Raw genomic sequence first — 15,895 nt, forward strand, 5'->3', positions numbered from 1 at the left:
GATCCACAGATTATTGTTCTTCAGAGACCTACAGGACATGTTTTAACCTCACATCCCTGGGGTTACATCTGAAACTAAACTATTGTCAAATTCATTTATTTTGAAGGACAGCTAATGGTCAAAGAAATAATAAGTACAAATGAAATGCAGGAACTTAATTATTCTATCAAAGCAATGTTTTCATGAATAATACACAATAAAACGTAGTTTATTTTGAACTCTTCTTTTGATAAACAGGATAACTAAAATCCAGTTTAGATTACAGGAGATTTTGAACAAAGTTTAGCTTTTAACAGCTTTTATACAGTTAAGCACAACATTACTCAGACTTTCTTCTTAATTGAACTTTACCAACATGTTTGTTTTGACTGGAAAGGAAATAGATGTGTTAAAAGAGCATGTCCACAAGTATTCATACCCATGTTAAATTGTGAGTGTGTGGGAACATTCAAGGTTTTCCACTATTTTAAATAGTTTATGAGGCATTCTAAAAACCATGATTATCTGGGGATAGCTGTCTTTATGAGCTGAACAAGTGAAAAAATGCAGCTCTCAGTTGGTTTCTGGCAAGTCATGGCTAAACCAAACGAGCTCCGTGAAGACCTGCAGCTGTGCACTGGGCCTGCTCACCACTTAGCAAAGGGCTACAAGGCCGTACCTAAACGTCTCCAAGTTACCAACTATTTTTGAAGAATACAAGATGATCTTCACTGATCAAAATCTCAGAGGATGTTGCATGAAGGCAGAAGTGACAAACGCGCTGATAAGACTGATGGTGCGAGAGGTTACCAAATCAAATCACTTTATTTTTATAGCACCTTTCAACAACGCCTTGCATCGACCAAAATACTTTACAAAATAAAACTAATAAATGCAAAACGAAATCAAGAGAAAATAGTGTCAAGTAAAAACTAGGCCACTTAATACAAGTAAACTGAATCATGAACAATGAAGACTACATGGAGTCACTCAACAGCAGCATCAGGCAGTCTGCAGATGAACTTGGTCCTGGGGAACATCGGACATTTCAGGACGACTAAACTATCTATGTTCCTGAGGGCCTCAGCCAGAGTCCCCACTTTAATCTGATAGAGAATCTGAGGAGGGAACAAAAAATTAGGGTGATGGCAAAGAGGCCTTGTAACTTCATTACCAAAGATAAATCGTCAAGATGCAAACAGCTGCTCAGCAATCATGAGAAGAGTTTGGTGCTGTAATGGTCAATAAAGGCTTTTCCATTGATTACTGGGAAGGGTTTGAATAATTCCCTACAATGGTCTGGGTGTTCCCTGCTCCTCACCCAGTGACTGCTGGAGATAGCCACCTCACCCCCATGGGCCGGAAATGATCAAAAGGAAGGAAGGAAGGACGGACGGACGGACGGAAGGAAGGAAGGACGGACGGAAGGAAGGAAGGACGGAAGGAAGGACGGACGGAAGGAAGGAAGGACGGAAGGAAGGAAGGAAGGACGGACAGAAGGAAGGAAGGACGGAAGGAAGGAAGGACGGACGGACAGAAGGAAGGAAGGAAGGAAGGACGGACGGACGGAAGGAAGGATAACTCTGGACATTTGTTCAAATGTAAGTAAAAAAGGGGAAGTAATTTTTTACTGTTCATTTATTCCTTCATTCTTGGTTTTATGAAAAATAACTAAATCAACTAAACTAAATAAAATCAATTTCAATCAGCCAGGGGTGTGAATAGTTTTGATCTTGACAGTATGCAGAGGTAACTCTGAGGAAAGGATCCTTCAGTTCAACAACCAACTCTGCTTTTGTATTGTGGACCTCAGCGTTCAGATGAGGCAGAACTATTTAGAACCTGAGGAAGTAACAGTGCTGAAGCGTCCCAGCGACAGTTGGGTCTTCTCCACCTGAAACACCCACACACTGTCCACAGACACCTCATGCCCACTCCACCCAACCCCACAGACAAAATAGGTCTTTATTTATTCAATCTAAAGCAACAACCTTCATTGATCCCAGTTTACATTTGGTAAATTAACAGCTCCTTGTATGTGAATATATTTAATGAGAACGATCAATTATCAGTAGCTGTGATGGCGTCATACCCACCTGTCTGAAAGGTCTCTGACCAGATTCTGTGAAACTTACCACAGTCGGCTAGAATATCGGAGCAGCAAAAAAACAATCACTGTTTGATTCTCTTTTGAACTTTTCTCATTTCATAACCTATCATTAACAACCAGCAGGAGGCCAACACCGGTGTCATACGCCCACATTTCATGTTCCTGTTAAAGGACAGGCAGTAACATTTTGCATCAGCTGAAGACAAAAAAGAAAGGATGGCTCATTTGTTTTATTAAAGCTGCAATAACAGAATAAAAAACTTCTGTGGCAGAAGATTTTTCTGTTACTAATAAAAATCCCAAAACAACAAACAAATGCAGCAGCAAAGACAATAATTTCTACTGAAAAGGTTTTTTCTTGAACAGCCTGTAATTATAATTTTTGAAATAAGAATCAACATAACTCTGCAGGTTTCCAGATTTCCCAGGATTCACTGTTAAATCTGAGGGTAGAATTAGGGATTAAATCAATGCTAAAGATGTTGCTTGAAACAGGGTTAAAATAATGAAAGCCACCTGTTCAGGATGGTGAGATAAGGTCATAAAAACGTTAAAAAAGCAGAGCAGAAATGTTCTTGTTCCCTTTCCAACCCCAACCCTGCAAACTGCAGAACTTCAACAGTTTAAACAGCGGGAAGCAGTTTGATTAGTTGGTGTTAAGAGGTGAAGGACTGTAAAATGGCATCGTTTCAGCCTTAATCTGAGTTTCAGGGTTTGTACTGAATCTTTCTGTTTAATTTTCCTGTCTCCACAGTTATTTATTTTTCTCACCTTTATTTACACAGGTACGTATCCCTGAAACGTGGCCTCTCATTTTCAAGACACCTGTTTCAGATAGTATCTGTTGGTTGAATTGTTCTTTTAATCATTTTCTATGTCTCTTAAAGAAGAAAGTTGCTCTATATTATCTGGCCTAGTTTTGGTATTTCCATCCTACTTAATAAATGGTCAGAGATTTTTTTTAGTGCCCTTACTTCCTCGCCTACATGTAGGTCTATCACTCTCACCATGAGTAAACAAACTCCTATTTCTGTAGTTTGCCACTTGCTAATGAGGATGAACTCCTGCTCCAGCTATCTAAGCTGAGCTTACTAGTCCGTTTGCATAACTGTGCATAATGAATGGATGACAGTAAAATGGGACCAGCCCAAACTCTAACTGAATTGTTAAAACTTGTTGTACTTCTCCAAAGTTACTTTAATCTGTGTTTTTGTGTGTTGTTCTGACTGAATTTGAATCACTGAGGCAATGCCTCATCTAATCTACTGACGAAGATCATTTTAACGACTTGTTAACATCTTTGTCCATATTTCCTGATCCAAAGTGAGCGCTGGAATGCTAATGTACCAGTAAATCAGTGGTTTTGGCCCTCAAGATACTTCCTTCTTCAAAACAACAGACTGAAATACCACACCTGTTACTGTAAAACAAGTCCCACCTCTCTTCACATTCTGTCATCGCCCAGGAATAAAACACAAAGAAACCTGAACTGCTCCACTCAGGACAGAGACTGATCACTGGTCTGGACAGAGCATTCTAGATTTCTTCTAGTTCAGGAGTGCATCCAGTGCCTTACAGAGTTAAATTAATATTATACTGTAAATTTGCCCATACTGTACACTCTCTTTTTTCTTATATTACAGGTCCTTCTCAAAATATTAGCATATTGTGATAAAGTTCATTATTTTCCATAATGTCATGATGAAAATTTAACATTCATATATTTTAGATTCATTGCACACTAACTGAAATATTTCAGGTCTTTTATTGTCTTAATACGGATGATTTTGGCATACAGCTCATGAAAACCCAAAATTCCTATCTCACAAAATTAGCATATTTCATCCGACCAATAAAAGAAAAGTGTTTTTAATACAAAAAACGTCAACCTTCAAATAATCATGTACAGTTATGCACTCAATACTTGGTCGGGAATCCTTTGGCAGAAATGACTGCTTCAATGCGGCGTGGCATGGAGGCAATCAGCCTGTGGCACTGCTGAGGTCTTATGGAGGCCCAGGATGCTTCGATAGCGGCCTTTAGCTCATCCAGAGTGTTGGGTCTTGAGTCTCTCAACGTTCTCTTCACAATATCCCACAGATTCTCTATGGGGTTCAGGTCAGGAGAGTTGGCAGGCCAATTGAGCACAGTGATACCATGGTCAGTAAACCATTTACCAGTGGTTTTGGCACTGTGAGCAGGTGCCAGGTCGTGCTGAAAAATGAAATCTTCATTTCCATAAAGCTTTTCAGCAGATGGAAGCATGAAGTGCTCCAAAATCTCCTGATAGCTAGCTGCATTGACCCTGCCCTTGATAAAACACAGTGGACCAACACCAGCAGCTGACACGGCACCCCAGACCATCACTGACTGTGGGTACTTGACACTGGACTTCTGGCATTTTGGCATTTCCTTCTCCCCAGTCTTCCTCCAGACTCTGGCACCTTGATTTCCGAATGACATGCAGAATTTGCTTTCATCCGAAAAAAGTACTTTGGACCACTGAGCAACAGTCCCGGGCTGCTTCTCTGTAGCCCAGGTCAGGCGCTTCTGCCGCTGTTTCTGGTTCAAAAGTGGCTTGACCTGGGGAATGCGGCACCTGTAGCCCATTTCCTGCACACGCCTGTGCACGGTGGCTCTGGATGTTTCTACTCCAGACTCAGTCCACTGCTTCCGCAGGTCCCCCAAGGTCTGGAATCGGCCCTTCTCCACAATCTTCCTCAGGGTCCGGTCACCTCTTCTCGTTGTGCAGCGTTTTCTGCCACACTTTTTCCTTCCCACAGACTTCCCACTGAGGTGCCTTGATACAGCACTCTGGGAACAGCCTATTCATTCAGAAATGTCTTTCTGTGTCTTACCCTCTTGCTTGAGGGTGTCAATAGTGGCCTTCTGGACAGCAGTCAGGTCGGCAGTCTTACCCATGATTGGGGTTTTGAGTGATGAACCAGGCTGGGAGTTTTAAAGGCCTCAGGAATCTTTTGCAGGTGTTTAGAGTTAACTTGTTGATTCAGATGATTAGGTTCATAGCTCGTTTAGAGACCCTTTTAATGATATGCTAATTTTGTGAGATAGGAATTTTGGGTTTTCATGAGCTGTATGCCAAAATCATCCGTATTAAGACAATAAAAGACCTGAAATATTTCAGTTAGTGTGCAATGAATCCAAAATATATGAATGTTAAATTTTCATCATTACATTATGGAAAATAATGAACTTTATCACAATATGCTAATATTTTGATAGGACCTGTATACCTTACTACCATGTGTGAATATGCATGCTCCCATTTGACTGTCCCTTTGCTGCTGGTACACCTAAACTGTACCAGCAGCACTGAGGGACAAAAATAGATTTTTGTGTTCTAATCTATTCTACAATCCTGGCCACTTCACTCTTGACTGCAGACTACTTCAGAGGGCACTAAAGGTCATGCATGCTGCAAAGATGGCATCAGAATCAGATTTGTAGAAGGTACAGATTAGACCCTGAGGTCCCCAAACCAGACACCTTCCTTTTCAGAACCAAGCTTCACGACCAGGAAAACCACAACCAGGGCTGTTAATCAGGGGCAGCTCCAACCTGCACCAACAACTGACTTGATATTGGGTCAAGAATGTCGACACACGTCTTGCTCTGGTGACTACGAACGGAAGATGGCCCAAAAAGAGAGCCTGGTCCTCCACAATTTGGTCATAAACGCTCCTCAGATCCAGAAAAAAAAAGTAGACAAGAAAACTAATAAAAACAAGGAAGAATTTAGTGACTGCTGAGAATTTTATTCAATGTTGATTGAATTTGTAGTAAGACTGTTGTGTTTGAATCAGCGGTAGACACAGTTACAAGTCTCCCTACCAAGTCTTTACACAACAACCGCTGTGTTGAAGGACACATGGTTAGTTAGTAAAGCAAACTCTTTCGTAAAGCAGATGAGACGTCTGTAACTTTCCATGTAGCATTTTGTAAAAATACCAACAGGTAAGTCCTGATCTGGGGGTTAAAATGTTTATCTCATAAAAACAAACTGGTTAGTTAATCTGACAACTTGTCTGAATCTTATTCATCAATGATCCTACTAATGGGAGAAAACTTTGAAACTCTCATCTAACCAATACAAACCATGATAACTATAATAACATTTCACTTAAAGAAGATGCGGGTTTACCGTCTTTTCCTCTACAGATCTTTATCTGCTGGTCCTATGAGAACTTTCCTTACAGGTATAATAAAGATAAACATTCAGGAAGATGAGGAGGAAGAGGAGTAGGAGTGGAGAGCAGAAGAAGAGGAGGAAATGGACCCCTTGCTTCTTCCGTGTCTGGGCACATGTTGTTGTTGTTAGCGGTCCGCTGGGCTGTGGAGTGTCAAACCGACAGACTCTGATTGGATGGAACGTCTTTCAGTAAACAACCACAGGGTGTGTGTGTGTGTGTGTGTGTGTGTGCTTTCATGCTGTGTGTTTTCTTGGTTACGGCGTGGACTGGTAAAATATAAAAGTGGAGGGTAGATTTGAATCAAAATTAGAATATTTATCGTGGGATTTGAGCATTTATCAGTCAGTGGCTTGTAGATGCTGAGGTAAGATCCACACAATGCAACATGTTTAATAGTTTTTACATATTATTCATATGAACTAGAGGATTTTCACACATCAGTCCTTTAATCTTTAATTATGATGCAGCACAGCTCTATACATTAAGTTTATTGAACAGATGTTTTTCATGATAATAGTAATAAAATTGCTTATTTTATTAGGTTTAGGAAATTGCTGGGATTTTAAGTTCAAGTGAAATATTTTGATACTGGCCTGAAAAATGTGTTTCTTGCTTAAAAAACATGTTCATTAGATTTTTGTTTCTACATGGTAAAATTAAAAGGATGTACTTTTTTTTTTTTTTGCAATATTAATCTTAAAGCATGTAGCGTAATTAGAGGTGCAAGTTATAATTTGATCTTTAGGCTCTTTGTTACCAACAGTAGTGCAGCAGATAACATAATATTTCAGACGAATCTTGAAAATAGTGATACCAGAACCAAATTTGGCACAGATACACCTTAGAAATTCCTCTTTTAAAAAAGGACGGGCAACTTGATATTAAATTAAATTAAATTTAAAAATACTTTAATAATCTAAAGAGAAATGAAATGTTGTTGTAGCTCATATATGAGTTTCTTCAACGAGTGGTTGTAGATGCTGATGGCTGTGGATGTGTTGAGATGTGCTGAGGCCTCTGATGACTTTGCTGAGCCAGCTTCCATCAGCAATAGATGGACCTGGAGGTCCTGGAGAGGTTTGTGGTGAGTATGTATGACCGGTTCAGCACAGCTGAACGTGTTGATGATGCCAGACTGGACATGTTTGCTCGGACGTAGAGGCCTTATGACTCAATTCCTCCAACCAGTGCAGCACAATTTCAGCATGCAGAGCGTGCTGCCTATCAAGCAGCTCCATATGGAGTCAGTCAACACTACGCCAACCAGAAACACTGAGTCCTGCTGACTTGGTATGGACAAAGAGTGAAGATACATGGAAGGTCTTCTGGACAACACTTCCACCTATTGCAGAGAGTTGTCTGCAGCTGACCAAGTGTGCAAAGGCTGCCGATTCAGTCTTACCTGCTCCAGCCTATGTAAATGTGGGGTTTAGGTCAAAGTCAAAATCATCTGGATGATGAGCAGGGCTACCCTGATATGGACTGAATTAAAGTACAAGTGAGACCAGCTCATTGCTGGAGCTAGTAATGACTCCAGAGGGAAAAGTGCATTGGTGAGCACTACGTTTGGCTCTTAGCACTCTACAGTGACAAAAATGTACATGACCGCAGTTGTGTACAACTTTAATGAGATTTTATTCCAGTTTCTCGATCACTATCCCACAATGCGCAAATTACTGAACATTCCTGTTATACATTCAAATAATGATCTATTTTCATGCAGCAGGTTGTGGATTTATCTGATTCAATGAGGGGTGGAAGCTCCAAGTCTAAATGTGTTCAGAGTTAAACATCTCTTAACCCGAGGACACAACCACGCCGTCCTTCAGTCTCCAGTGTCACATTTTGGAGGCACATTTATCCACAATCAGCAGATAACAATGCCAACCCAAAAACAATGCAAAACCTAAATGCAGTTAGTAGAAAAGTATCTTTAATTAGGACCAGAGTCTCTGGTTTTCATTTGGTACAAAACATGTAATCTAATTTAACTTAATTAGGAGATCCACAAACCTTTGTTCACTGCAGGCTGAATCAATGTCTTCTACATGTCTTTGTGTTTTACTTTGTACTTTTAAGGACTAAATGTCTTCACATGGACAGAGATGTTTTAAAATCAGCCTCGTCTGAATCTTTGACAGTTTTAATTCTGTCCATTTTTGAGTCGTTTTAACTTGTTGATGTCAAACACATCTGAAACTCTGACAGCAGAGACATCAACGTCAAAAGGCAGATGATTCAGTATTTTTAGATGCACATGAAAACAAGACAGAATATCAACCCAACAGTACAGATTAGACGCTTCAAACTGACTGAACAGTTCTACCAAACAGTAAAATACACAATATCCTTCTATAATGATGATGTAATTTAATAGGTGAGTTGGTAAAGTTGTATTAAAATTCATAAAGGTAATAAATAAATAAAATGGTAAACACCGACTCACTTGTGTTAATTAAACCATACAGGTGTTTAAACACAACACCAAGACGGAGAGAGATCAGCCATGTGCACAAAAAGATGCAACAGTTTACAGTTTGGCTCATTTAAAATGGTTCAAGGAGAAAAAACTCTTCTTGCAAAAAACAAAATGGCAGCACGATGTACAACTCATACCAACTGGCAAGCACAGAGGTGGAGGAGTGATGGTTTGGGTTTGCAGCCACAGCCCCTGAGCAACTTGCTGTCACTGACTATAAACTTCTCAATTCACACATGAGGCCATTTTTTAACAGCTGAAGTTTGGTCCAAACTGGGTCATCAACAATGATCCCAAACACAGCAGCCAATCCACAGCAGAGTGGCTGGTGTCAAGGTGTTGCAATGGCCTAGTTAAAGTCCAGACTTTGATCTGGTGTAGGGTCGTAAGAGAGCTGTGCAGAAATAAATCCCTGCAGACCTCAGTGACATGAAGTAATGTTGAAAAGAAGACCTCTCCTCAAGGATGTGAGAGGCTGCTGAAGTCAGACAGAAGGTCTTACTTCTCAGTTCTGGAGAAAGTGGCTGTTTCAGACAAATCTAAAAAGATGCAGTTTTCAATCTAAGAGAGGAGTGAGATTTCTGAAATAATTAAATAGAAAAGGACATAAGATGAACTAAACTACTGGAATTCATTAATGAAAATAGCAACCAAGTGCAGCTTTACAGCAGTAAAGACGGTAAGATGCACTAAATGAGACCAGTAAGCATTTCCTTATAAATGAAAAATAATTTCTTTTCTTGCGTTTAAATCATTACAAGAATTCTTCTTCTTGTCCCTAATAAGGACTACAGAAGGAACACAGGACCTTCTGATAATGGGACGTCAGATGTTTGTTTGTGTGCCTGTGATTATGTTTACAGAGGATGCCACAGTGCTGTCATGATGAACAATGTCATGTAAAAGAGTCGTTCTGTCTGTAATACAAACCAGCTTGTGGCCAAACGTCTCTAATTTGCAATCAGCACGATCTCATTTCAACAAAACTCGAGTCTCTAATTCAATTCATTTCAGTTTAGATTCCACAGATTAAAACCTTCTTTAGCTCCTTTTTCCGTTGGAGTTTTTCTTTCTAAATAATTATTCAAGGAAAAAAAGTTTGTTTTGCGCCTGCAGGGAGTTATTCTGTAAGATGTACGAGAAAACATGTTTAAATGAGATGAATATAAACAGGCTGACTGAGCAGAAAACTGGGGGATAGGTAAATAGAAACCAGAGAAGAGGACGGCTAAAGAAGAAACAGGTGAGCAGAGGTTGAATAAACCAGTCACAGATATGACACGTCTAAAAACCAGAAAATATATCATGTCTTTTGTTCTAACTTTATATGTACAGACAAACCTAAAGGACATTAGTAAGAAATAAAATGAGTTTATGGCTGGGCTCAATGTTTTTGTGCATTCAGCATTTTTATATATTTCAACTTTTTTTTTAGAAAACTAAAAAAAAAATCCAGCCTTTCCAATGAAGGAATCTGTCAGAAATTAAGCGTGTTCTTTCCATAATCAAACTAGACATGGCAAATCATGTTTTTATTAGCGCTCCACTCTAATATTGCAATGCTTTTCTATTTTGGTGTTAGCCAGACTTCCACTGATCACCCACAGCTGGTGCAAAACGCCACACCGTTGGACCCATAAGTTCCATCTCATTCCCTCAGATCTCTGAACCAGTTGCTTTCACTGGTTCCAAAGAACCGATGTAAACTGAGAGGTGACAGATGCTCCTGAACTCTTCACCTTTGACCTTCTTTGGGTAGTTTTTAAATCTGGTTTGAAAAAACCTTTTTACAGGTCCTTCTCAAAATATTAGCATATTGTGATAAAGTTCATTATTTTCCATAATGTCATGATGAAAATTTAACATTCATATATTTTAGATTCATTGCACACTAACTGAAATATTTCAGGTCTTTTATTGTCTTAATACGGATGATTTTGGCATACAGCTCATGAAAACCCAAAATTCCTATCTCACAAAATTAGCATATTTCATCCGACCAATAAAAGAAAAGTGTTTTTAATACAAAAAACGTCAACCTTCAAATAATCATGTACAGTTATGCACTCAATACTTGGTCGGGAATCCTTTGGCAGAAATGACTGCTTCAATGCGGCGTGGCATGGAGGCAATCAGCCTGTGGCACTGCTGAGGTTTTATGGAGGCCCAGGATGCTTCAATAGCGGCCTTTAGCTCATCCAGAGTGTTGGGTCTTGAGTCTCTCAACGTTCTCTTCACAATATCCCACAGATTCTCTATGGGGTTCAGGTCAGGAGAGTTGGCAGGCCAATTGAGCACAGTGATACCATGGTCAGTAAACCATTTACCAGTGGTTTTGGCACTGTGAGCAGGTGCCAGGTCGTGCTGAAAAATGAAATCTTCATCTCCATAAAGCTTTTCAGCAGATGGAAGCATGAAGTGCTCCAAAATCTCCTGATAGCTAGCTGCATTGACCCTGCCCTTGATAAAACACAGTGGACCAACACCAGCAGCTGACACGGCACCCCAGACCATCACTGACTGTGGGTACTTGACACTGGACTTCTGGCATTTTGGCATTTCCTTCTCCCCGGTCTTCCTCCAGACTCTGGCACCTTGATTTCCGAATGACATGCAGAATTTGCTTTCATCCAAAAAAAGTACTTTGGACCACTGAGCAACAGTCCAGTGCTGCTTCTCTGTAGCCCAGGTCAGGCGCTTCTGCCGCTGTTTCTGGTTCAAAAGTGGCTTGACCTGGGGAATGCGGCACCTGTAGCCCATTTCCTGCACACGCCTGTGCACGGTGGCTCTGGATGTTTCTACTCCAGACTCAGTCCACTGCTTCCGCAGGTCCCCCAAGGTCTGGAATCGGCCCTTCTCCACAATCTTCCTCAGGGTCCGGTCACCTCTTCTCGTTGTGCAGCGTTTTCTGCCACACTTTTTCCTTCCCACAGACTTCCCACTGAGGTGCCTTGATACAGCACTCTGGGAACAGCCTATTCGTTCAGAAATGTCTTTCTGTGTCTTACCCTCTTGCTTGAGGGTGTCAATAGTGGCCTTCTGGACAGCAGTCAGGTCGGCAGTCTTACCCATGATTGGGGTTTTGAGTGATGAACCAGGCTGGGAGTTTTAAAGGCCTCAGGAATCTTTTGCAGGTGTTTAGAGTTAACTCGTTGATTCAGATGATTAGGTTCATAGCTCGTTTAGAGACCCTTTTAATGATATGCTAATTTTGTGAGATAGGAATTTTGGGTTTTCATGAGCTGTACGCCAAAATCATCCGTATTAAGACAATAAAAGACCTGAAATATTTCAGTTAGTGTGCAATGAATCTAAAATATATGAATGTTAAATCTTCATCATGACATTATGGAAAATAATTAACTTTATCACAATATGCTAATATTTTGAGAAGGACCTGTATTCAAAGGCCTTTTCCCCAGTGTGAGATGCTGTCTGTTTTTATTTGCTAAACTTGTTTTAATTCATTATCTAACAGCTCCTTGACCAGCTTTGTTGATGTTTTGGTGAATACATCTGGGCAAAGTAATTTTTTCCAATGTTCTTCCAACTTCTGTAATTCTCTCTGAAACACTGAACATGAACTTCTAGCTCTTCTCTTCCCAATTCATGAAGTTGATCCCAGCATGAATATTTAATGTAAAATGTTACAGAAACATGTAAACTCAAACTGCGTAAATGTAATTAGAGTTCATGGAAAATTAATTCTGATTTATTCTGCTACTTGTTGCTAATTATTAAATATAAGCTGATTTTCCTATGCAGCGACATCTGCTGTTTAAAATGAGAACTGCAGTGAGTAAATGGACCTTTGTAGAGGTATTCCTGAGCCTTTAACAAGCAAACACAGATAAAGTTACAATGTCTCCTTACAGTTTTCATCCTGAGCAATGCACTGCAGCGGGATGCCGAAGAAGGACGTGTAGGAGTCGTTGTACCAGACCAGCAGCTCTGTTCCTCTGGGGATGTCCATACAGGCTCTGTAGAAGATGCAGGACCTGCAAAACAAGTACAGAAATATTGAACATAGAAAGGCCCATAGCAGCCATCTTTTTAAGTTGTTCTTCATGACTTTTGTGCATGAATAACAAGAGTGAGTGAAATAATGACGCAAGCAGCTGACCATTCTCAGGACCAGGGTCCACCAAAAACAAATGACTTCACTATTCTGTATATGAGAAGATGGAGGGCAGATAAAACCTGAAAAGTCCTTCCATCTGATAACAGCTTCATTTCACATCAGACCAAACTCAGATGATTTATGGGAAATATCTGGTGTCTCTCACTTTCCACAGACCAGCTAAGGTTCACTCACGTATCCAGAGAGCTGATGGTTCCTGGGTCACATCGCCTCTAGAATAACACTTCCTCCGCCCAAAAATATCATTCTAACAACATGAGCAAAGCCCACATTCAAAACCACACTTTTATTTCCAGCCTGAACTATTTTAAAACACTTTCCCACATGTTTTCCCCTCTCCCTGTTGGCAGAGTGGCAGACAAAGCAGATTATAGCTGAGAGATCACAGGTTCAATTCCCACAATAACTCCTTCACTTCCCTCAATCTTTCTTCAAGTCAGAAAATGTATTCATTTTTCCAAATGCCTTAAGATAGTAAGACAGGAAGTCATATTTATCTTAAACTACACTGTTAGATCTAGATGATTAAAAACCCTCAGGTTAGGAAGGATCGGGGTTGAGTTAAACTTGATAAGAACCTCCTAATCCAATCAAAGGTCCAGTTGTCCGCAATCCTTAAGAGAGTTCAACATCAGACCCGGTCCTGCTCAGACAGAACAAACTGAGTTGATGATGCCAAATTGCAACTGAATTAGATTTTTAAAACCATGAGAAAAAGAAAAGGATTAAAGGAAAAGAAAGATGTTAGCTGACACGATAATCTTTGTAATGAATCAGGTGAACTAAACTAAAATGCTAAGAAAATAAAAAGGAAAATAAATAAAGATGTCACAGATAGAATAAACCTCTGCAGCTGGATATGCAACTGAAGCAAGAGAACAAAAAGTAACAAAAAAAGCAAAAACTGCACAGTTCTGTTTAGTTCAGTCTGACATCATTTTGTGCTAAAGTTCAGTTTCTGTTCAGGACCTGGTTTTACTAAATATGGAAATAAAACATAAAAAACAAACACAACTGATATTCTTACTCACTGCCACAAAGTTTACACCACTTCACCACAGCAGGGAAGACAAAGCCAGCTCTGCATTTTTCCCTGAGTGCTATTATAAAGCACCACTCAGATTTATTAGCATGTGTGGTGAAGATGTGTAAAATGCCTTATAATAAATGTATCTTTATTTCAGCAGCAAAATTTCACTAAAAAAACCAAAAAAACTTAAACTTTCAAAAAATCCTACATTAAATAATTGTTTTGAGCAAAATGACTGGTGGCACTAATATCTGAATGAATCAATTATGCTAGTGATACCAGTAATGTCTATTCCTCCAGAAATTTTGTGAGGTAATATTAAGGCCATATCAGACGCACCTAACATCCATTGGTGAGTTTTGTAGTAAAGACTCAGCTTTGTTGGCTTCCTTCTTTAGTCAAAGGTTGTTTATTGGCATCTTTCACCTTTTCCTGTCAGTCTGTCTCAAATAAAAATACCTGCAAAAACATTTTTGGATTATCCTGTTTGACTAACCAGGGTTTGAAAGGCTGCTCTCCAGACAAACTAGCCATGTTAATAGTTTTAAAACTTCCAGCAGCAGCTCCCTGCTTTCATTCTCAACCATGATGTTCAGATGAGTCTCTTCAGGGAGGGGAGGCACTGTGTGTCCATGTGTCTGCAGCTCTGCAGTATGATGTTGTGTGCCAACTCTGGGCGATGAAAATAGCTTAGTTTGTACAGATTATCACTCAAATAAGAATTTATGCTTCAGTACTAAATATACTAAAATGTTGATTATTTTGACAACAAAACATTTGGTCAACAACACATCAGTCCTAACTAATAATTAACCATAGTAGAAACAACTTAAAATGAGCAAAGTTGATTCCATTTTGACATTTAGGACAAAATCCAGGTCAAAACAAAAGCATGACCAGGAAAATAACAGAAGCATGATTCAAAATCTAAGAAGAATAATAAAAGAACGCGTCAAAACCGTAACTGTGAAAAACATAAGAAACCCGAAACCAATAACCAAACAACCCTACATCATGACAAGGAGGCAGCAGGGAAATATATATTTATAACCTTTGGGTTATAAATAAATACCAGGAAAACTGCTAGTTTGGCACCTTCATCAGTTAGAAGACGCAAAAGCCATTAGCTCAGTTATCTACAATGATGGAGAAACTATTGTTGATCTTTTATAAATCAATGAAATCTTCATGAACGTTCATAGTTGTTAAATAGAACAAGACAGACGAGATACAAATCTTTTTTTGGATACCCTTCAGATTCCAGGTACATCATCATTTATTGATACAGATTTGGGTGCACCTTGAACCACCAATAAAATACCTGTGCCAATTGATGGTTTGAAAATTAGTAAGCCCCAGGTCCAGATGATTGAAATTTATAAGAATTTTAAAAGGGAAAATTAATTCCGGTATCGCTTAGTTGTGTTTTCAGAGGCTTTTGAAAAGGGGAACCTTCCAACAACACTAAGAAGTGCTTTAATTATATTGTTATCCAAGCCAGGCAAGCCTTCAAGTGAATGTGAAAATATTTTTCAATACGTTTATTAAATGTCAATATAAGAGTATTATGTAAAATGTTAGAAATAAGGCTACAAAAAGTATTACATTGTGTAACAGACAGCGATAAAAATGGATATGTAGCCGGTAGGCAGCGTTTCCATAATCTCAGAAACCAAATATTATTTATGTTCAGGAAGGAAGATTAAATACTGTCTTACTTTCATTAAAGGCTAAAAAGGCTTTTCATTGAGTTGAATTGTTATTATTGGAAGTGAGGAAGCCTTTTGGCTATGATAAGAACTTTTGTAAGTGGGTTAAAATTTTCTATGACAATTTTGTAAGCAGAATTTTTAACTAATAGTATTTCATCCAAACCATTTCAAATCTATCCAAGGCTGCAGACTGGGCCCCAACTCTTTTTTTTATTTCTACAGGCATTTAAATC

The 15,895-nt window shown here is 39.3% G+C and overlaps 1 protein-coding gene across 5 annotated transcripts in view; it reads right to left on the reverse strand.

Moving 5' to 3' along the window:
• Positions 1-15,895, reverse strand: part of prdm6 (PR domain containing 6) — a 113,658-nt gene that overhangs the window by 31,919 nt on the left and 65,844 nt on the right. For all 5 annotated transcript variants that reach the window (XM_047380365.1, XM_047380366.1, XM_047380364.1 and 2 more), the window contains exon 6: positions 12,653-12,777. In XM_047380365.1, the coding sequence (XP_047236321.1) occupies positions 12,653-12,777 (125 nt within the window). The remainder of the gene's footprint in view (positions 1-12,652; positions 12,778-15,895) is intronic.

The sequence above is a fragment of the Girardinichthys multiradiatus genome, chromosome 12, assembly GCF_021462225.1.
Source record: "Girardinichthys multiradiatus isolate DD_20200921_A chromosome 12, DD_fGirMul_XY1, whole genome shotgun sequence".
Taxonomy (NCBI): Eukaryota; Metazoa; Chordata; class Actinopteri; order Cyprinodontiformes; family Goodeidae; genus Girardinichthys; species Girardinichthys multiradiatus.